This window comes from Schistocerca serialis, chromosome 10 (assembly GCF_023864345.2).
Source record: "Schistocerca serialis cubense isolate TAMUIC-IGC-003099 chromosome 10, iqSchSeri2.2, whole genome shotgun sequence".
NCBI lineage: Eukaryota > Metazoa > Arthropoda > Insecta > Orthoptera > Acrididae > Schistocerca > Schistocerca serialis.
In genome coordinates this window covers 115,458,481-115,482,819 of record NC_064647.1, presented here as the reverse complement: position 1 = coordinate 115,482,819, position 24,339 = coordinate 115,458,481, and the positions used below count along the sequence as shown (strand labels likewise).

At 44.4% G+C, this 24,339-nt stretch overlaps 1 protein-coding gene across 2 annotated transcripts in view; it reads right to left on the bottom strand.

Moving 5' to 3' along the window:
* The window catches only part of LOC126425161 (dihydropyrimidinase-like), an 87,618-nt gene extending 63,786 nt beyond the window's left edge, over positions 1 to 23,832 (bottom strand). For both annotated transcript variants that reach the window (XM_050088111.1, XM_050088112.1), the window contains exons 1-5: positions 23,771 to 23,832; positions 15,229 to 15,323; positions 15,075 to 15,148; positions 234 to 344; positions 32 to 159 (exon numbers count right to left, since the gene is read on the bottom strand). In XM_050088111.1, the coding sequence (XP_049944068.1) occupies positions 32 to 159; positions 234 to 344; positions 15,075 to 15,148; positions 15,229 to 15,323; positions 23,771 to 23,776 (414 nt within the window). In that variant the 5' untranslated portion in view covers positions 23,777 to 23,832. The remainder of the gene's footprint in view (positions 1 to 31; positions 160 to 233; positions 345 to 15,074; positions 15,149 to 15,228; positions 15,324 to 23,770) is intronic.
* Between the last annotated feature and the right edge of the window lie 507 nt (positions 23,833 to 24,339).

The window sequence follows — 24,339 nt, the reverse complement described above, 5'->3', positions numbered from 1 at the left end:
TGAAAGTAAATAGAAGTACTCCACGTTATACCTTGTCCGACCACCAGGTGACTCCGACGTGTAGGCCGTAGTCACAACAGACTTTTCCATCCGCTAACTTTCTGTATTTCTGGTAGATTTCAAGAAGTGACTGGCCTTTCTTGGGCACAGCAAAATCAACTGTAAATACAAAGTGCTTAGTCAGCGCTGTGTTTAAAAATTCACAATGCATAATGAACCGTCAGTTTACTTACTTATCATAGTAGTTCCTCCAGCTATAGCAGCCTTTGTGCCTCGGTAGAAATCATCAACCGTTACTGCATCCATAAACTGAAATTCTAGGTGTGTGTGGGGATCGATGCCACCTGTAAAGTAATAACAAGTCATATTCTCAAATTCCTGGTATTTGCCTGGAAAGCTCTATTAAAATTTGCAATAATCTCTGTAAGCCAGCCTTTACATTCGCACTCACACTTTCCAGCGGACAGAACACCAAGTTTTCTTATCCTAGAAGATGGAGCTGGAAATGTGTTATTTCATATTATAGGCACATGGAACTAAATTGAACCTACAGTAAGGAGCTGGTGATTTTCATGCTGCCTATAGTAGAATGACTGTTCCCTAATTTTTCCATGTGTGGTTCACCATTATTATCATAATGCTTACCGAAAGGTAGAAATCACAAATCTGATGAACGCTAGATGTTTGAGCTTATGATAAAAACCTGTTAACACCATATGCCAAGACTGGCAATGAACAACGACCAACTGAGAGTGGGCGTATGTGTTGTGCCCTGGTACATGGTTCCAAATACGTGATGCATTAGAAACAGCGCATGATCTCTCATGAAGGCCGAAGTTAAAGATTTTGAAACCTTTGCTACATTCAAATGGCTCAGCTGGAACAGCCAAGGGCCCCGGAACTGCTTTGTAAACGGAGAGTCAGCAACTTCCGGATGCAGCCTAGAGTGCTAATTAGATGCAGAGGTGAAAGCTGAGGGAGGTGAGATAGAATCGCCAAGGACCTGTGGGGAGACACGGATAAAACGAACACTAGTGAAGACGTCAACCACTGGTGGAAAAACTACCCACAAGACTAATGAATACTAGTGTCTTAGATGGCACAGACAATGGGACACCTTAGAATTCCAGCACGCAGAAGATAAGTGAATTGTCACCTACTCACCTATTGGCCATTTCGCCTCCTATTCGCTTATTTTCTTTGTGAGTCATCTGGATTTCTGTGACTGGTGCTCGCTCACTAATGATCTTTCTGTGCTGACTGACTGGCTGAGATGGCCTCAAGCCGTCGGCACACGGACCGTGCTGCCGAACGTTAACGTTGGGCGTGCCGAGTTCAACGTGCTGCTCAACGCTCAGGGACGATGCGACTCGTGCATACGGTACGTGGACCCCACTGTGGTGTACGCGATCGCAACGCACTCAAGCGACAGTTGAGGGATGTTTCTAGTTCGTTAATCACACTGTTTACTCAACGGGCGCGTAAAATTCCCACGTTAGCTCTATTAAAATGCACATTTCTTCCATCGTCCACGAAAAGGAAAGTACCATGTCCAATCAATAAGGACACAGGCTTATAAAAGTTCCATTACAAACAGTGCGTTACAAAATTGGAATGCTTTCCGCATAAGATAAACATTATTTCATCATTCCCACATTTTACTAAAACCGCAAGGTCAGTCTTACTTGATCACTGTTCGTACCCAGTAGCAGAATCTTTGCAACATGTCAATTACGAAGCGTAAAAGAAAAAGGAGAAAAAATACCTTTATACAAGTAGCGTAACCTGTCCTTTACATTAAGCCAATCGAACAAAGTCACCCCCCAAAAAAAGGTGAACTTGTATTTACATAAAATCAAACATTACAGTCTATACTTATATTAAACTAATAATAAAGTATCAGAACCTAATAAAAACACGAATGTTAGGAAAAAAAAAAAATTTGTCGTGTCAGGACGCGAACCACCGCCCCAACAAAAAAAAACCCTCATTAGTATACAATGATGCTATTCATTACGCTATACCAACATCACGTCTGCTGTGTCTAATGATAGTACCTTACGTCTTGCTAGACACTTTAATCGTAGATATTTTATTAACTGAAATTTAATTATAACACATTGTACCAAGAACAATGCGTTTTGGGTGGCTCTTCAGTGTGTCGCTGCCTTCAAATAACCTACTCTGATTATACGCAAGTTACAATAATTATTTTGCCGCGAATATGATGTTTCTCATTATTTTATTGGAACGAATCACACAGTTAACAATGAGTTTTGCAGTGATTCTCAATTTGCTGGTGCTCGGAACGGCATATGTACGTATAGGCTTGAAATGAATGACAATATGGCGCGTCACAACTCTGTACTGCAGGGAGACGGCGTGCGTGTGACGTAGGTGGCGTTGTGCCATGTCATTGGTCAACGCTCAGACGCACGCTGAGAATATCTGACATGCCAGATATTGCTCTGCACGTTCGGAAAGACTCCCAAGCGTGCTATTCCATGCTGTGACGTCAGAGACTCGGCACGCTCAACGCTCAACGTTCGGATGCACGGTCCGTGTGCCGACGGCTTAAGGAAGACCCTACTTACGAAAGCTTCCCTCGATTGAGTAGATGGCGGAATTTCCTTATGATGTGACCACCCGTTACGTACCTCATAGCTGAGATCGACAATGTCCAACCTGGTTATGCAAGATTTTTGGGGCCGCAGTCAGATATTTTTATGATGACTCACGTACTAAGTATTTTCCCAATTGTCTGATGAACTCGTTCCGTCCCTCTTTTAGCTCGAGAATGAAGTGGACTAGTTCTTAACATCTTTACTTCTAACGAATGACTCAACTCCTTCATTATGTCTGACATGAAGCTTGTCCCTTTGTGTGTAATTATTGTGTCTGACACCCGAACTTCAAAATCTGCATATTACATAACACTTGCGCAAGGTTGATTGCCTGCTGGTGCGGCATCAGCACCATATCAATGTAACCAAAACAAAAAAAAAGAAACGATCTATTATGGTCAGCTGGTGTTCAGTTTAATGATCCAAACACTCCCATCCCAATGGAATTAAAGGGTTTCATTGCTTCTGGCAGCCTCAGCAATAGCACCTGCTTCTGATTCCACATGCTGTTCACCTTCTACACAGTTTCTGATGATTCGCATCGTTCTTCCTTCCCATCCACCAGTGCTTTTACGCCACTCACCGACTCGTCGCCCTGCATCCCCCATGGCCTCATAAGATGTGACGTGCATTCCCCGTACTAGTTTTGCTTCAAATCGGCTGCCACAGCCACATTTGGTCATAATTTTGTTTCTCACACACTAAACCGTCACTCATGCTAGTCTGCTGTTGCTTGCTACATAAACACCGTGCGAACAGGCTTCGAAGGTCCGACGGTACCTACCGGCCGCCGTGTCATCCTCATCCCTTAGGCGTCACCGGATGTGGATGCAGGAGTGCCATGTCTCAGTCACGTAGCTCCCCAATTGGCTTCACAAGTGCGAGTGCACACTGCTTGCTACTTGGCAGACCTGGATCCATCCAAATACTAGCCAAGCCCAGCAGCGCTTAACTTCGGTGATCTGACGGATGTTGCTTGCTATACTCTTCACATTTCTCATTGATGCTCTGTGCTGTTTACTACTCAGCAAGGTGCTGACACAGTGCTTGTACTACTGCTGTATTCCTGCTTCACTCGTCTGCATTTCTACGCTTCTTCCCTGATTTATGGATTATTTCGTACTCGAATTCACTGGTTTTAAATGCCCATTTCGTCTACTGGATGAGTCTTTCAAACCTAGTAACCACTTCAAAGCAACATGGTCCGTCACCACTTTGAAGCTAAACTAGCATCTCTCTCTCTCCATTGCAGAATAATTCTTCTCTCCTATGTTCAACTGTCTTGACGCAAATGCAGTAGGATGTTCTTGACATCGATCTTCTGGTTTAAAACGAACCCAAGGGCATGGTTCGAAGCATCACGTGACCACACGAACTCCTTCTGAAAGTCCCAAAACATGAACACAGGACCCGAGTTAAACAACAACTTAAATTCGACAGCGCTCCATGACATTCCTATGACTACGCCAACGTTCTTCCCGAACTGTGTAAGCGGTCGTGCAATATCCATAAATCCCTTCATGAACTTTCTATAATAATTTGTCTGAGCCATATAAGACTGGTTCTTCCTTGCACTAATCTAGGATCAGTTCTTGCACCACACTTGCAAATTACATTGCCTAAATAGTTGATTTCTTACAACGCAAAGCGACATTTTTCAGTAGTTAGTGTTAAATTAGCTGCCTATAACCTTTTGAATATGTCTCTCAGTCAATTCCAATGTCCCTGCAAATCTCTGAAAAAGGCTAGTATGTCATCTAGGGACACCAGACGCTAATAGTTCAAATGGCTCTGAGCACTATGGGACTCAACTGCTCAGGTCATTAGTCCCCTATAACTTAGAACTAGTTAAACCTTACTAACCTAAGGACATCACAAACATCCATGCCCGAGGCAGGATTCGAACCTGCGACCGTAGCGGTCTTGCGGTTCCAGACTGCAGCGCCTTCAACCGCACGGCCACTGCGGCCGGCTCAGACGCTAATGCTGTTGTAATTCTTTTAGTACTCTGTCCAATAACGGATGGAATTTTTCTAGCGCATTCTTAATCCAAATAGTATCCTTCTTCACTGACAGCAACCCCAAGGCGCTGAAAATGCAGTTTTCACTCCTCTGGAGCCAGTTCTGACTGTTGGTATCCACTCTTGACATCTACTGTCAAAATGTTCCGGCATTGCCCCAGATTATCAATCGTTTCTGTGTTTGGTGTAGGGGAGGTGTTTTTCGTAGTTTTAATATTTAAATAGTAATAGTCGCAACAGAATCGGCGTTTCTTCGAACTGTTCGTATTCTTCAGTACTGTTACAATTCCCTCACCCCCGTCCCCAGGTTCTACTACTTTCTTCTGCTATACTTTCAACCAACTGTTGATAAATAAATTCCTCTGAAACTGGTTGCAGAGATCATGGTGTTCTGTATGGTGTCCAATACATTGGTGCTGCATTCCCTGTCAGAATCATGTGACATGTTACTGGTGTAGCAGGCAATGGCCCATGTGGAAAAAACAAGTCTTGAGATTCTAGCAACAGATCCTCCGGCTGACCCCTTCACACACTTCAATTTTTCACGAGATGCAGTCCTAGCAGCATTATATGCCCTCCTACCGCCTACACCTCCTGTTTGGCAATGTTGTTCACCCAGAATCTCCAATGTAGCCAACAATGTTTCCTTCACCAGTTTAACCTCCTTGACGCCAAAATTATCGACACTGACGGGTGCTACCATGCCTATGCCCTTCTCCTGCATGTGTGCAGTACTACGTCTTACCAAACAACATGCTGCCTCAAATACTCCACTATTCTCCAGCGGTTCCACTATATACAGTGTATCACTCGGTAAGGCTGGCTACACATTCACCCATAGCCCCGGTGCCACTCGACACGCGATCACGCCAGTTAAGTCTTAACGTTTGTGGTTTACCTGGATTGTCCTGTTCTCTAGACGCTAGTCGCACATCAACATTGACAACGGCTTTCCCTAGCCGGAATGTCTGCCCACTAAGCTCCACTACGTGCCATCAGAGGTCAATTATGGCAGAAACTCTATTAGCCCTGGCTTACACCACTTCCACACATTGCCTAAACCTGGTTGTCTCCAACTATAAATTCATCATTAACGATCCCAGTTGTCCTATATCACTGTCCCCTTACGCATGCAGCTTGTAACGTGGTGAGCTCCAATGCCAGCTTCCGACTAATTCCATCGAGGCCACGGACGCCACAGCGAAGACTGCAGATGCGTCTGGCGGCCTGAGTGCTGATGGTGAGCGGTCAGAGGATCCAGTGGACGTACCTCTGACACAAGAAATAAAATATTCCGAGCGATTATGCCGTGAGAGCAGATAGGTGGAAAGAATATATTGAAAGCCTCTATGAGGGTGAAGATTTGTCTGATGTGATAGGAGAAGAAACAGGAGTCGATTTAGAAGAGATAGGGGATCCAGTATTAGAATCGCAATTTAAAAGAGCTTTGGAGGACTTACGGTCAAATAAGGCAGAAGGGATGGATAACATTCCATCAGAATTTCTAAAATCATTGGGGGAAGTGGCAACAAAACGACTATTCACGTTGCTGTGTAGAATATATGAGTCTGGCGACATACCATCTGACTTTCGGAAAAGCATCATCCACACAATTCCGAAGACGGCAAGAGCTGACAAGTGCGAGAATTATCGCACAATCAGCTTAACAGCTCATGCATCGAAGCTGCTTACAAGAATAATATACAGGAGAATGGAAAAGAAAATTGAGAATGCGCTAGGTGACGAACAGTTTGGCTTTAGGAAAAGTAAAGGGACGAGAGAGGCAATTCTGACGTTACGGCTAATAATGGAAGCAAGGCTAAAGAAAAATCGAGACACTTTCACAGGATTTGTCGACCTGGAAAAAGCGTTCGACAATATAAAAAGGTGCAAGCTGTTCGAGATTCTGAAAAAAGTAGGGGTAAGCTATAGGGAGAGACGGGTCATATACAATATGTACAACAACCAAGAGGGAATAATAAGAGTGGACGATCAAGAACGAAGTGCTCGTATTAAGAAGGGTGTCAGACAAGGCTGTAGCCTTTCGCCCCTACTCTTCAATCTGTACATCGGGGAAGCAATGATGGAAATAAAAGAAAGGTTCAGGAGTGGAATTAAAATACAAGGTGAAAGGATATCAATGATACGATTCGCTGATGACATTGCTATCCTGAGTGAAAGCGAAGAAGAATTAAATGATCTGCTGAATGGAATGAACAGTCACACGTAGTCAATGAAATTAAGGAATTCTGCTACCTAGGCAGTAAAATAACCAATGACGGACGGAGCAAGGAGGACATCAAAAGCAGACTCGCCATGGCAAAAAAGGCATTTCTGGCCAAGAGAAGTCTACTAATATCAAATACCGGGCTTAATTTGAGGAAGAAATTTCTGAGGATGTACGTCTGGGGTACAGCATTGTATGGTAGTGAAACATGGACTGTGGGAAAACCGGAACAGAAGAGAATCGAAGCATTTGCGATGTGGTGCTATAGACGAATGTTGAAAATTAGGTGGACTGATAAGGTAAGGAATGAGGAGATTCTACGTAGAATCGGAGAGGAAAGGAATATGTGGAAAACACTGATGAGCAGAAGGGACAGGATGATAGGACATCTGCTAAGACATGAGGGAATAATTTCCATGGTACTAGAGGGAGCTGTAGAGGGCAAAAACTGTAGAGGAAGACAGAGATTGGAATACGTCAAGCAAATAATTGAGGACGTAGGTTGCAAGTGCTACTCTGAGATGAAGAGGTTAGCACAGGAAAGGAATTTGTGGCGGGCCGCATCAAACCAGTCAGTAGACTGATGACAAAAAAAAAAAAAAAAAAAAAAAAAAATGCAGTGGTCTAAGGGATTTCACTTCAAAACCCGACGTTTCGTCCCCATCTGTGCAGCACATTTTCAAGGGGGATCTTAGCTTCGTTGAACTTTCGATTCACACCCTGTCTCGTTACTGGCCAGTTCAACAAAGCTAAGACGCGAATTATTTACAGACGAATGGAAAAACTGATAGAAGCCGACCTCGGGGAAGATCAGTTTGGATCCCGTAGAAATGTTGGAAGACCCGAGGCAATACTTACCCTACGACTTATCTTAGAAGAAAGATTAAGGAAAGGCAAACTACGTTTCTAGCATTTGTAGACATAGAGAAAGATTTTGACAATTTTGACTGGAGTACTCTCTTCCAAATTCTGAAGGTGGCAGGGGTAAAACACAGGGAGCGAAAGGCTATTTACAATTTGTACAGAAACCAGATGGCAGCTATAAGAGTGGAGGGACATCAAAGGGAAGCAGTGGTTGGGACGGGAGTGAGGCAGGATTGTAGCATATCCCCGATGTTATTCAATCTGTATATTGAGCAAGCAATAAAGGAAACAAAAGAAAAGTTCGGAGTAGGTATTAAAATCCAAGGAGAAGAAATAAAATCTTTGAGGTTCGCCGATGACATAGTAATTCTGTCAGAGACAACAAAGGACTTGGAATAGCAGTTTAACGGAATGGACAGTGTCTTGAAAGGAGGGTACAAGTTGAACATCAACAAAAGCAAAACGAGGATAATGGGATTTAGTCGAATTAAGTCGGGTGATGCTGAGGGAATTAGATTAGGAAATGAGACTCTTAAAGTAGTAAATGAGTTTTGCTATTTGGGGAGCAAAATACCTGATGATGGTCGAAATAGAGAGGATATAAAATGTAGACTGGCAATGGCAAGGAAAGCGTTTCTGAAGAAGAAAAATTTGTTAACATCGAGTATAGATTTAAATGTCAGGAAGTCGTTTCTGAAAGTATTTGTATGGAGTGTAGCCATGTATGGAAGTGAAACGTGGACGATAACTAGTTTGGACAAGAAGAGAATAGAAGCTTTCGAAATGTGGTGCTACAGAAGAATGCTGAAGATTAGATGGGTAGATCACATAACTAATGAGGAGGTATTGAATAGAATTGGGGAGAAGAGGAGCTTGTGGCATAACTTGACTAGAAGAAGGGATCAGTTGGTAGTACATATTCTGAGACATCGAGGGATCACCAATTTAGTATTGGAGGGCAGCACGGAGGGTAAAAGTCATAGAGGGAGACCAAGAGATGAATACACTAAGCAGATTCAGAAGGATGTAGGCTGCAGTAGGTACTGGGAGATGAAGAAGCTTGCACAGGATAGAATAGCATGGAGAGCTGCATCAAACGAGTCTCAGAACTGAAGACCACAACAACAACAACAACGACCCTCTTGAAAATGTCCAGTAGAAAATGGGTGTGAAACGTCGGGTTTTGAAGTGAAATCCCTTAGACCACGATATAATAGCATAGAATATTTTATTAATTGTGACAATTCTGGCAGTGAAAGTTTACATTTTATAATATTTCTGACAGTAAAGAATGCATTGCTCAACTTTGGTACAACCTTTGTCGTTGGCGAGTTACGCAAAACACGCTTCGCTCTGTTGGCCCCGAGTGTCACATACGTATGGGCGGTGGCTTCTGCCCTAGTGCATACCTGCTACGGTCATCACTGTTGCACGGTGCAGTTTTCAGCTGAGAGCGGCTAGCTTTATCCTGCAATCACCTTAAATGCATGTTTTTGCAACTCATATGTTGCCATACTGTATACCAGCTGCTAAAGGAGTACTTTGCAGTGTCTTTTTTACTACAGTCATGTTCATAGAACACAAAACACCTTGAACGACTAGAGAGTGAACATTCACATTCACAGGACATGTACACTAGTATGTTATGCAGAAATGATTAGCATTTCAGTCACTTCGGTTCAGCATGTGTCCTGTTGCATAGTAGGCACACATTTTGCTACGGGTCCTGATAACTTGTTCCACGCGTGATGGCATCGACGCATATAAGGTGCGAGTGGCATCCTGTGGTTAGCCAGCCATGCCGCAATCACCTGGTTCCAATGTTCATCTGTCATGGTTGACACTGGGTCAAGGCGCTGGACCTGTCATTTCACCATATCCCACATAGTTTAGATTGGTGACATGTCTGGTGATCTGGTGGGCCAGGGCAAAAGGCCAACATCCTGTGACACCAGGAAGGCATGTCTTTGTGCAGCAACATTTGGACATGCATCGTCTTGCAGAATAACTGTTTCTGAAGTGTTGCGCAGAAAGGGTTTGGCTTACGGGTTGCAGGATGTCATTCATATAGGTCACACTGGTCACAGTAGCCTGGACACATACCAGCTGCGATTTGTGATTGTACCCAATACCACCCCACAACATAAGAGTAGTGGAGCAAACTATGTATTAACCCATTTTGTTAGTGTGGGTTCGCTACATCAGGGGCAGGTATGCACTCAGCACTCAACAGAACAACAGGTTAAGTACCTGTCAATAAAAGGAGAACATTAGGTTGAGTACCTGTCAATCAAAGGAGAACAATAGTTTAAGTACTTGTCAATCAAAGGAGAGTGCATGCCTGCCTCTGATAAAGGCAACCCGCACTAACAAAATGCGCTCGTACATAGTTTGCTCTGCTACTCATAAGGCCTTGAGTTGGCGCTGTAAGTCTGCATGGGTGCAGTCACTGTGATGCCTCTCCCCTGTCTGTGACAGAACCTGGATTCATCTGAAAACACTATCTGATGCCATTTCTTCCCCAAGTAATGTCGTTACATACACCATCGCCATCTAGCATGTCTCTGAACATTCGTCAAAGGTAAGTGCAGAAGTGGACGACATGCCATAATAAAAGGCGATGGACTGTCACCCCTGATAGTGTGCGATGTGTTACACTGTCCCACAGTTGCACCAGTGGTGAGGAGGACACATATCTGTCCCACAAAGCCATTCTGATCAGGTGTCGATCTTCTCGAGGGGGAGGGGGGGCAGGGGTATGGGTGGTGTGACCCGATCCATCTCGTCGTGTTCTATGGCCTTCCATGAACCAGTCTGCACACAGGCGTTGCACTGCCAAACATTTCGTCCCAGATGATCATCAGTATCCCAGATGAATACATCTCAGAGCCGCAGGCGCAGTATACCGGTAGGTGGTGTTGCACGATGATATTGATGTTGACTTTCAAGCCACACCTCGACATGGCTCAAATGCTAATCATTTCTGCAGAACATACTAGTCTACATGTCCTGTGAATATAAACCTCCTATCTCTAGTTTTTCAAGCTGTTCTGTTTTTTTCTGAACATGAGTGTACTCCTTCCTACTTTTGCTAAAAGACTGGGTAGTGCCACTACACTGGTGTATCTCAGTACAGAGTCAGCTGTGATGAGTGAATTCTGATTGAGGAACCACTTGGTGTAGTCGAGGTAAAGCCTGAAGTGTTCCTTAGTGTTAACTGCTGCAGGAGAGCGAAAAGGCAGCGACATACAAAGCTTCCTGGCGGAAGGACACAGGCAAGACCTTCAGGTGGTCCACGTCTTGTAACTGCGAGCTCCTGCCAACAACAAAAGCGCTGCAGAGGGAAGCCACCTGGCATGCTTACATGGCTGCCAGATTGCTTCCTCGTGAACACCCGAATCGTGTAGCTGGTGGGTCGGCAAGACAGCAACCTGTTATGCACTGCTGTATGTTTGGTGCCTGCAATGAAGCCAACAGCCAAGGCCACAGCAACATCACAGAATTTTTCAGGAAATCCTTAGTTCTTTCCTTGGTCCTGTGGTCTTTGTGAAGAAGAATGATGGCTCATCGTGTTTCTGCCTCGACTACCTTTGACTGAACAAAATCAAGAAAAAAGATGTCTACCTGTTGCCAAGAATTGACAAACCCCTATACTGCTTGAAAGGAGCACAATATATCTCAACTATGGACATGCAGATAGCCAACTGGCAAGTCGAGGTTGACGGAGTCCAGGAAAAGACTGCCATTATAACATCTGTTGGCGTCTACAAATTCTAAGTTACTTTCGAACGTTCCATGGCAACCTGCCTTGGCACTTCGACACTTTGCTATCTGGATGACATTGTCGATTTTCGAAGACGCCCAAGTGACCTGAGAACAGTGCTACATTGTGTTCGTACTGCAAGCCTCATCTGAATCTGACAAAGTACCTCTTCATTGGCCAAGAAAAAATAATCTTGTGGCACCTAGTTAGTAGCGATGGGGTCAGTCCTGATCCAAAGAAAATGAGGCCAGTTACACATTCTCCCACTGCTCGGTGAGAGTGTAATGTGAGATATTTATCCAGAATGTGCTTATACTATCAGAAATTCATAAAGGTCTTCTGTACTGAGCATTTCCCTTGCAACAGATACTCCAGGGAGACGCAGAATTTTCCTGCAACTAGGTGCAAGAAGGTGCAAGCCTCTTCGTCTCCGAGTAACTACTGCAACCTACAACCTGAATCTGCTTACAGTATTCATCTGTCGGTCTCCCTCTACGGTCTACGATTGCTCCAGCACTAAACTGGTGGTCGCTTCACGCCTCAGAATGTGTCCTACCAACCAATCCCTTCTTCTAGTCAGGTTGTTCCACAAATTTCTTCCCAATTCTATTCAGTACCTTCTCATTAGTTATGTGATCTACCCATCTGACCTTCGACATTGTTTTGTAGCGGCACACGTAAAAAGCTTCTATTATTTTCTTGTCTTAACCGTTTATCGTTCATGTTTCACTTCCATACATGGCTACACTCCATTCAAATACCTTCGGAAAAGACTTCCTAACACTTAAATCTATATTCGATTTTAACAAACTTCTCTTCTTCAGAAATGCTTTTGTTGCCATTGCCAGTCTACTTTTATATCCTCTCTACATCGACCATCATCAGTTATTTTGCTTCCTCATAACAAAACTCATCTACTGATTGAAGTGTCTCCATTCCTGATCTGATTGCCTTAGCTTCACCTGATTTAATTCGACTACATTCCACTATCCTCGTTTTGGTTTTGTTGATGCTCATCTTATATCCTCCTTTCAGGATGCTATCTACTCCGTTCAACTAATTTCCCGAATCCTTTGCTGTCTCTGACGGAATTACAATGACATCGGCACACCTCAAAGTTTTTATTTTTTCTCCTTGAACTTTATGTTCGAAATTTTTCTTTGGTTTCCTTTAGCGCTTGCCAATGCACAAATATGGATATAGTGTGTATGAAATTGCGGGATTTGTTGGTCTTTCGCGGCGGGCTGTTCAACGTGTGTAGAAGCAGTGACGTAATACTCATGGTCACGAAACACGACCTCAGAATTGCGGTCGCAAAAAGATACAGACCGAGAGTGTCCGGAGACGCGTTTAACGACTTGAGAATCAAAATCGAGTTGCTGCAAGCAATGATTGATGGTCCATCCCAGCCTGCTAGTTAGAGAACATTTCGATGGGAACTGCATGTAATCAACATTTGGAGTCTGTCACACAAAGCACGACAACAACAAAGTTCAGCGGACTGAAAGAATGTGTCATTGGTTTTCTGAACACTTCCCTACCTTTTTCCATTTCGATTGGCACGCCAGTATCACTTGACTGGAATCTCTCAGAAAATCTATGGTACATGTTGGAATGACGCGTCAGGCGCTGACATCATCATCCCCGAAGTTTGATGAAATTGTTCGGTCAGATTCTGCAGTGAGTGGCTTAAACTGTGTGCGACGTATCTGCACAAGCTTGTAGTGTCGCTTCCTAACGGAATCCAGGCGATTAACAAATCCAGGGGCCGAATTATATAGTATTAAACGATGCTCATGATTTCCCTAGGGGCCACAATTTTTTTCGTGTGGTGAGCTTATAAAGTTGGACAGTATTTTTAAAATTTCTGGAGACTAGAAATCTACTCTGTAGGAATCAGCATGGGTTTCGAAAAAGACGATTGTGTGAAACCCAGTTTGCCCTGTTGGTCCACGAGACTCAGAGGGCCATAGACACGGGTTCCCAGATAGATGCCGTATTTCTTGACTTCCGCAAGGCGTTCGATACAGTGCCCCACAGTCGTTTAACGAGCAAAGTAAGAGCATATGGACTATCAGACCAATTGTGTGATTGGATTGAAGAGATCCTAGATAACAGAACGCAGCATGTTATTCTCAATGGAGAGAAGTCTTCCGAAGTAAGAGTGATTTCAGGTGTGCCGCAGTGGAGTGTCGTAGGACCATTGCTATTCACAATATACATGACTGACCTTGTGGATAACATCGGAAGTTCACTGAGGCTTTTTGCGGATGATGCTGTAGTATATCGAGAGGTTGTAACAATGGAAAATTGTACTGAAATGCCGGAGGATCTGCAACGAATTGACGCATGGTGCAGGGAATGGCAATTGAATCTCAATGTAGACAAGTGTAATGTTCTGCGAGTACATAGAAAAAAAGATGCTTTATCATTTAGCTACAATATAGCAGGTCAGCAACTGGAAGCAGGTAATTCCATAAATTATCTGGGAGTACGCATTAGGAGTGATTTAAAATGGAATGATCATATGAAGTTGATCGTCGGTGAAGCAGATGCCAGACAGATTAATTGGAAGAATCCTAAGGAAATGCAATCCGAAAACAAAGGAAGTAGGTTACAGTACGCTTGTTCGCCCACTGCTTGAATACTGCTCAGCAGTGTGGGATCCGTACCAGATAGGGTTGATAGAAGAGATAGAGAAGATCCAACGGAGAGCAGCGCGCTTCGTTACAGGATCATTTAGTAACCGCGAAAGCGTTACGGAGATGATAGATAAACTCCAGTGGAAGACAGCAAGAGAGACGCTCAGTAGTTCGGTACGAGCTTCTGTTGAACTTTCGAGAACATACCTTCACCGAGGAGTCAAGCAGTATATTGCTCCCTCCTATGTATGTCTCGCGAAGACACCATGAGGATAAAATAAGAGAGATTAAAACCCACACAGAGGCATACCGACAATCTTTCTTTCCACGAACAATACGAGACTGGAATAGAGGGTAGAACCGATAAAATTTCAGTTGTAAATGTCATCTGGCGAGGGCCCCCCAGACCTCATCGTCTGGTGCTAGACTTTTGAGGTGACGGCCCTTCGGCGACTTGCGCGTCGATGGGGATGAAATGAGGATGACCAAGACGACAGAAACAGCCGGTCCCTGAGCGGAGAAAATTTCCAATCGATTGGGTTTCATAAAATGAAACGACAGTTTCATTTACAACTGAAATTTTAGAATTCTTTTAAGTGTTTTAAAAATACTGTCAAGCTCTGTGGTTACTAACGACATCAGAATGTGTGCATTCGGCTATGCAGAGCCAGAACACGCAAACTATGAATTAACATGATTCAAGCCAATAATTCTGCACTCTAAGCATCTCAGTCACTTAAGACACCCAACCACACAATAGCTTCATGCTGTATTTCACCTTATTAAAGCAAAATCTGAGATTGCTCCTTTTCCAATCAAGCTACAGAACGGTTAATAAAAAACTAAATATTAGTCATTAGAAAAGTAGCCATGGCCCATGAAGTAAACATTCCTGATTCTTAGCAAGGAAGGGCTAAGTGTTTTGCTACTTACCAGGTATCACATACTTTCCACGAGCATCAATTATTCTCGTACCACCAGGAACGGTCAGGTTGCTGCCAACTTGCCTGCGGAAAACAAACTTTGAACTTCGATGGAGACTTTTTGACAGTACTAAGATAATGCATTTCAGATTGACGAAACTCACTTTATTACTCCACCTTCAATGTAAACATCTCCATCTACCACAGAATCCACATTGACAATCTTCCCATGTTTGATAAGTATCCTGTTCTGGGAATTCTGCAAAGAAAGAAAAAGAGTGCGATTAACTTTATTATCAGTCTAACAAACCACTTCCTGACAACTTGAAAATGGGCTTTCTTGACACATATCAATTACATGCCGTGTTGAGACTTCAGGTTGGATCGTAGAGATTCTGTAGCTGATGCCTCACTATCAAGGTATCTCAGCAGATGAAAAGGTTAACAGTCACGTGGTTCTGTAATACACATACAGTGGAGAGCCAAAGTAGCTGGTAAACTTCACTAATATCGTGTAGGGCCCCCGCGAGCATGTACAAGTGCCGCAACACGATCTGGCATGGACTCGACTAATGTCCGAAGTAGTGCTGGAGGGAACTGACACCATGAACCCTGCAGGTCTGTCCACAAATACGCAAGACTACGAGGGGATGGACCTCTTCTGAACAGCACGTTCAAGGCATCCCAAATTTGGTCAATAATGTTCATGTCTGGGGAGTATGGTGGGCAGCGGAAGTGTTCAAACTCAGAAGAGTGTTCCTGGAGCCAGTTTGTAGCAATTCTGGACTTGTGGGGTGTCGCATTGTTCTGTTACAATTGGCTCTGAGCACTATGGGACTTAACAGCTATGGTCATCAGTCCCCTAGAACTTAGAACTACTTAAACCTAACTAACCTAAGGACAGCACACAACACCCAGCCAGCACGAGGCAGAGAAAATCCGTGACCCCGCCGGGAATCGAACCCGGCTACAATTGTACAAGACCGTTCAAATGCACAATGGACATGAATGGATGCAGGTGACAGGATGCTTAAGTACGTGTTGAAACGGCCCCTTAGAAAAATTTATGAATGACTGTGCTGACAAGCCTCTTACATTATTTCATCAGTAAAAACTTCCGGTCTAAGTTGCCGTGGTCGATCTGTAGAACTAGGGAGAAGAAGTTCTACAGATCGACCACGGCAACTTAGCCCGGAAGTTTTTACTGATGAAGACGCCGGCCGTGAAAGCCTACATGGGATGATTTTTACATTATTTGATTTTCAAACAGCTGTGCAGTACTGAATGTACTCAGACATTTCGCTCTTTACCTCTTCTGATCAACACTAAACTGACACACAATATTTTTAGCGCAACGCAATCTGACTTTCAAAAATCCCTACAAAAGAATGGCCCTAACTAACAGTAACGTATACCTTTCATGAATCACTTACGTCACAAAAATCTTCGTTACTCGAACTACTGCAATACAGCGAGCGCCAATACTGCCGGCTAAATAAAAGATTCTAACTACTGAAGGCACTAACTGCTGATAGGCACAGTCAGCAAATAAAACATTTTGATAGAGAACAAACATTGTATTTACCTTAATAATGTTCCAAAGTCATCATATATATATCAGTTCATGATATCCAATATTACAAATTTACTCTTTCTGATGGACACACGTCCAGATCGTCCGCTCTCAAAATTCTACCATTTCTCTCTCCACATCCACCACTGCTGGCGGCTCACCTCCAACTGCGCAACGCTACGCGCTGTTCACATCCAACTGCCGAACACTACAATAGCGACTATTCCAACAATGCCACCCGGCCACAGACTGCACACAGCACAGCCAGTGATTTTCATACAGAGCGCTACGTGGCGAAACCAACATAAAAACCTAAACAGCCTACTTACAGTGTCATCTGTCAGAGTCGTATCTAGGTGTATCAGGGGTCCCATATCACTCCAACTGCACATGCCCACACCATTACAGAGCCTTCACCAGCTTGACCAGTCAATGGCAGACATGCAGGATCCATGGATTCATGAGGCTGTCTCCGTAAATATACACGTCCATCCACTCGATACAATTTGAAACGAGACTCGTCCGACAAGCCAACATGTTTCCAGTCATCAACAGTCCAATGTCGGTGTCGACGGACCCAAGCGAGGCGTAAAGCTTTGTGTCGTGCAATCGTCAAGGGTAGACGGGTAGGCCTTCGCCTCCGAAAGCAGATATCGATGATGTTTCGATGAATGGTTGGCGCGTTGACACTTGTTGACATCCCAGGACTGAAATCTGCCATAATCTGCGGAAGGGCTGCGCTTCTGTCACGCTGATCGATTCTCTTCAGCTGTCTGTCCCGTTACTGCAGGATATTTTTTCGGCCGCAGCAATGTCGGAGATGTGATGTTTTACCTGATTCCTGATATTGACGGACACTCGTGAAACGGTCGTACGGGAAAATCCCCACTTCATCGCTACCTCGGAGATGCTGTGTCCGTTGGCTCGTGGGTCGACTACAACACCACTCACTTAAATCTTGATAACTTGCCATTGTAGCAGCAGTAACCGATCTAACGACTGAGCCAGACTCTTCTTGTCCTGTATGGGCATTGCCGAACACAGCGCCGCATTCTGCTTGCTTACATATCTTCTGAATTTGAATGCGGATGCTATACCAGTTTCTTTGGCGTTTCAGTGTGCATCATCTTGCTGTTTTGCACTAGCTTCTCACATGAAAATAACACATATTGCTAAAGCACACGCACAGTATAAATACTTCAAGCACTTTAATGTTACAGCAGAAAGGAAACTAATACAAGGCGTGAAAAAAAAATGGTATTGCCACAAACAGGGTGCCGGGAAATAGTTGGCGTTCAAAAGAGCTTTCAGTCGTCTCCGAAGGGGTGGATACTGTTCCTGTGTGATTTTAAAGGGAAAGGGGTGGATACAGTTACAGTGTGATATTAAAGGGAAAATTAATAACATTCTTTCTGAAACTTCCTGGCAGTTTAAAACTGTGTGGCGGACCGAGACTCGAATTCGGGACCTTTGCCTTTCGCGGGCAAGTGCTCTACCGACTGAGCTACCCAAGCACGACTCACGCCCCGTCCTCACAGCTTCAATTCCGCCAGTACCTCGTCTCCTACCTTCCAAACTTCACAGAAGCTCTCCTGCGAAGCTTACAGAAGTAGCACTCCTGAAAGAAAGGATATAGCGGAGACATGGCTTAGCCACAGCCTTGGGATGTTTCCAGAATGAGATTTTCGCTGTGCAGCGGAGTGTGCGCTGATATGAAATTTCCTGGCAGATTAAAACTGTGTGCCGGACCGAGACTCGAATTCGGGACCTTTGCCTTTTGCGGGCAACTGCTCTATCATCTGTGCTACCCAAGCACGACTCACGCCCCGTCCTCACAGCTTTACTTCCGACAGTACCTCGTCTCCTACCTTCCAAACTTTATAGAAGCTCTCCTGCGAACCTTGCAGAATTAGCACTCCTGAAACAAAGGATATTGCGGAGACATGGCTTAGCCACAGCCTGGGGGATGTTTCCAGAATGAGATTTTCACTCTGCAGCTGAGTGTGCGCTGATATGAAACTTCCTGGCAGATTAAAACTGTGTGTCGAACCGAGACTCGAACTCGGGACCTTTGCCTTTCGCGGGCAAGTGCTCTACCAACTGAGCTACGCAAGCACGACTCACGTCCCATCCTCACAGCTTTACCTCTGGCAGTACCTCGTCTCCTACCTTCCAAACTTCACAGAAGCTCTCCTACGAACCTTCTGTGAAGTTTGGAAGATAGGAGACAAGGTACTGCCAGAGGTAAAGCTGTGAGGACGGGGCGTGAGTCGTCCTTCGGTGACTCAGATGGTAGAGCACTTGCTCGCGAAAGGCGAAGGTTCCGAGTTCGAGTCTCGGTCCGACACACAGTTATAATCTGCCAGTAAGTTTCATATGAGGGCACACTCCGCTGTAGAGTGAAAATTTCATTCTATAAACATTTTTTCTGCAATATAGTGGCAAGTTCTGCTAACGATGTTGATACCGATCACGTATCTATCTCTCCCAAGTCTCAGTAATACTGAGTGGCCAGGGGAGACGCGCCAATACTTCCTGGTGCTCACAAAGCCAGTCCTGGACTATGCGAGCTGCGTGAGCAAGGCATGGAATCACAACTGAAGAAGAAACTATGTGTTATAGCATAGATGGAATGAACCAAAATGGTCGCAAATTCTCGTCAGTAATGCGACCTGGCAGAATAACCATGGCGCCTATGGAATACCAGGAGATGACTGTCCAAACCATCACCTACATCTACATCTACATTTATACTCCGCAAGCCACCCAACGGTGTGTGGCGGAGGGCACTTTACGTGCCACTGTCATTACCTCCCTTTCCTGTTCCACTCGCGTATGGTTTGCGGGAAGAACGACTGCCGGAAAGCCTCCGTGCGCGCTCGAATCTCTCTAATTTTACATTCGTGATCTCCTCGGGAGGTATAAGTAGGGGGAAGCAATATATTCGATACCTCATCCAGAAACGCACCCTCTCGAAACTTGGACAGCAGGCTACACCGCGATGCAGAGCGCCTCTCTTGCAGAGTCTGTCACTTGAGTTTGCTAAACATCTCCGTAACGCTATCACGCTTACCAAATAAACCTGTGACGAAACGCGCCGCTCTTCTTTGGATCTTCTCTATCTGCTCTGTCAACCCGACCTGGTACGGATCCCACACTGATACTCAAGTATAGGTCGAACGAGTGTTTTGTAAGCCACCTCCTTTGTTGATGGACTACATTTTGTAAGGACTCTCCCAATGAATCTCAACCTGGCACCCGCCTTACTAACAATTAATTTTATATGATCTTTCCACTTCAAATCGTTCCGCACGCATACTCCCAGATATTTTACAGAAGTAACTGCTACCAGTGTTTGTTCCGCTATCATATAATCATACAATAAAGGATCCTTCTTTCTATGTATTCGCGAAACATTACATTTGTCTATGTTAAGGGTCATTTGCAACTCCCTGCACCAAGTGCCTATCCGCTGCAGATCTTCCTGCATTTCGCTGCAGTTTTCTAATGCTGCAACTTTTCTGTATACTACAGCATGATCCGCGAAAAGCCGCATGGAACTTCCGACACTATCTAGTAGGTCATTTATATATATTGTGAAAAGCAATGGTCCCATAACACTCCCCTGTGGCACGCCAGAGGTTACTTTAACGCCTGTAGACGTCTGTCCATTGAGAACAACATGCTGTGTTCTGTTTGCTAAAAACTCTTTAATCCAGCCACACAGCTGGTCTGATATTCCTTAGGCTCTTACTTTGTTTATCAGGTGACAGTGCGGAACTGTATCGAACGCCTTCCGGAAGTCAAGGAAAATGGCATCTACCAGGGAGCCTGTATCTAATGTTTTCTGGGTCTCATGAACAAATAAAGATAGTTTGGGTCTCACACGATCGCTGTTTCCGGAATCCATGTTGATTCCAGAAACGACACGATACGCGAGCAGAAATACGTTCTAAAATTCTACAACAGATCGACGTCAGAGATATAGGTCTATAGTTTTGAACATCTGCTCGACGACCCTTCTTGAAGACTGGGACTACCTGTGCTCTTTTCCAATCATTTGGAACCTTCCGATCCTCGAGACTTGCGGTACACGGCTGTTAGAAGGGGAGCAATTTATTTCGCGTACTCTGTGTAGAATCGAATCTGTATCCCGTCAGCTCCAGTGGACGTTCCTCTGTTGAGTACCCCTTGGGAAGTAAAGTAGGCCAGGAGTTGGAAAAAGTGTGAAAGAGACTCCTTTGATCAAATGATTTCCTTCTATTGCTCCATAGCGCATGTTTTATGGCCTCGGCATCACGTTACGGAAATTTGTGTCACTGGTGAGTGGTTTTGGAATTCCAACTCGCTCTGCAGTTCCCTGCTTGTAGAGCTCCTTCGTGTTCTTTCGGTGTCGATAGGGTTCGTGAATGCGACATTCATTTCCGTATTCACTTCTGCAAAATGTTCAAATGTGTGTGAAATCTTATGGGACTTCTACATCTACATCTACATCCATACTCCGCAAGCCACCTGACGGTGTGTGGCGGAGGGTACTTGAAGTACCTCTATCGGTTCTCCCTTCTATTTCGGTCCCGTATTGTTCGTGGAAAGAAGGATTGTCGGTATGCCTCTGTGTGGGCTCTAATCTCTCTGATTTTATTCTCATCGTCTCTTCGCGAGATATACGTAGGAGGGAGCAATATACTGCTTGACTCCTCGATGAAGGTATGTTCTCGAAAGTTCAACAAAAGCCCCTTCCGAGCTACTGAGCGTCTCTCCTGCAGTGTTCCACTGGAGTTTATCTACCATCTACGCAACGCTTTCGCGATTACTAAATGATCCTGTAATGAAGCGCGCTGCTCTCCGTTGGATGTTCTCTATCTCTTCTATCAACCCTATCTGGTACGGATCCCACACTGCTGAGCAGTATTCACGCAGTGGGCGAACAAGCGTACTGTAGCCTTCTTCCTTTGTTTTCGGATTGCATTTTCTATGGATTCATCCATTGTTAGAACCTCTCGATATACCACAGCATCATCCGCAAAAAGCCTCAGTGAACTTCCGATGTCATCCACAAGGTCAGTTATGCATATTGTGAATAGCAACGGTCCTACGACACTCCCCTGCGGCACATCTGAAATCACTCTTACTTCGGAAGACTTCTCTCCATTGAGAATGACATGCTGCGTTCTGTTATCTAGGAACTCTTCAATCCAATCACACAATTGGTCTGATAGTCCATATGCTCTTACTTTGTTCATTAGACGACTATGTGGAAGTGTATCGAACGCCTTGCGGAAGTCAAGAAATACGGCATCTACCTGGGAACCCGTGTCTATGGCCCTCTGAGTCTCGTGGACGAATAGCGCGAGTTGGGTTTCACACGATCGTCTTTTTCCAAACCCATGCTGATTCCTACAGAGTACATTTCTAGTCTCCAGAAAAGTCATTATTATATATCGGGCTATAGTTGTGCACATCTGTTCGATGTCCCTTCTTGAAAACGGGGATGACCTGTGCCCTTTTCCAATCATTTGGAACGCTACGCTCTTCTAGAGACCTACGGTACTCCGCTGCAAGAAGGGGGCAAGTTCCTTGGCGTACTCTGTGTAAAATCGAACTGGTATCCCATCAGGTCCAGCGGCCTTTCCTCTTTTGAGCGATTTTAATTGTTTCTCTGTCCCTCTGTCATCTATTTCGATATCTACCATTTTGTCATCTGTGCAACAATCTAGAGAAGGAACTACAGTGCAGTGTTCCTCTGTGAAACAGCTTTGGAAAAACACATTTAGTATTTCGGCCTTTAGTCTGTCATCCTCTGTTTCAGTACCATTTTGGTCACAGAGTATCTGGACATTTTGTTTTGATCCACCTATTGCTTTGACATAAGACCAAAATTTCTTAGGATTTTCCGCCAAGTCAGTACATAGAACTTTACTTTCGAATTCATTGAACGCCTCTCGCACTACATTTCACTTCGCGTAATTTTTGTTTGTCTGCAAGGCTTTGGCTATGTTTATGTTTGCTGTGAAGTTCCCTTTGCTTTCGCAGCAGGTTTCTTACTCGTTTTTTGTTCCACGGTGGCTCTTTTCCATCTCTTACGATCTTGCTTGGCACATACTCATCTAACACATATTGTACGATGGTTTTGAACTTTGTCCACTGATCCTCAACACTATCTGTACTTGAGACAAAACTTTTGTATTGAGCCAAAAGGTACTCTGAAAACTGCTAAGGTCATCAATCCCTAAGCTTACACACTACTTAACGTAAATTAACCTAAGGACAAACACGCACACCCATTCCCGAAGGAGGACTCGAATCTCCGCCGGGACCAGTCGCACAGTCCATTACTGCAACGCCTTAGACCGCTCGCCACTTTTGCGGCTGCTCTTATTTTTCGTTACAGTCCTCTTCAACGACCGTCTGTCAGGATCACTCAACACATACTTTCGCTCGCGCTGTGACGTAGCTGGTGATATTTTTCCACTTTTTTTCTATGCGGTACAAATCTTGCATACGGTGCTTCTTGAAACACTAAACGCCGGCCGGTGTGGCCGTGCGCTTCTAAGCGCTTCAGTCCGGAACCGCGTGGCTACTACGGTCGCGGGTTCGAATCCTGCCTCGGGCATGGATGTGTGTGATGTCCTTAGGTTAGTTAGGTTTAAGTAGTTCTGAGTTCTAGGGGACTGATGACCTCCGAAGTTAAGTCCCATAGTGCTCAGAGCCATTTTTTTTTAAACACTAAACATTTAGCCTTCCTTGGCTAGGGAATCACTCACCGTACGCGGACAAACAATTTACCCACTTTGGAATTGGCTCCGTCGTAATGTACACGCGACGACACAGAATACTGTTGTGACTACGGCTGACTTTTACAATGTATCGTGGATATCACACAGGTGGCGTTCGTGGTCAAATACAACAGCACAACCTGGAGACTTGGCTAGTACTTGCGTTTATTTTCAAGCATACTTTCCCCGCATTGTTACCACATTTTTATCGGAGGCCTGCATACTGACGCTGCATATTATGTATTTTTATGGGTTCAATTGCGTTACAGCACATACGGCACTGAGTCATCCCAATTTTTTGAAAATAAACATGAATTATTGTTCTTAGTGATGTGCTAATAGAAACAGATTTCTTACCTCCATTATGAAGTGCAGGACGTTCAGAACCCATTCACAGTAAAAACTGATATGTGTCCAAAGCGACACAGAAGCGTTTTATTTAAATGTTCTCAAGTGCGTGAATTTCCCTCCCCCTCATGCCTAGGGGCGGAGCTACAACAGCCCAATCGAACGAATAAGAGACATCATTAGCGGAAAGTTCACATCTGCACACGCGGACAAAAAAAATACTACTTTCTTATTTCATTATCAGCATTTAAAAGTTGAGGAGCAAAAAATGCCTGGTCAGACTGGGGTTATCTCCGTGCGGTAGTGCTATCGCACCCTCCGTAGCGTAAACGAACTACTTCGATAACCTTTCTAGATTAACTGTCAGCGCTTCAACGAGCCATATATGGCGCTAAAGGACCGAACTGAAACAAGCGCCGAAAAAGTGGTGGTGACAATGACATTGCCGTATTCATCGTATCTTTGCCGAGATGACATACAGAAAAAAATAGATTATTTTCTGTCGGAGGAATGGTACAATGATGAAACTGTTAGAAAATCCTTAGGCCGGATTTATCTGCCTCTATACTGGAAATGTC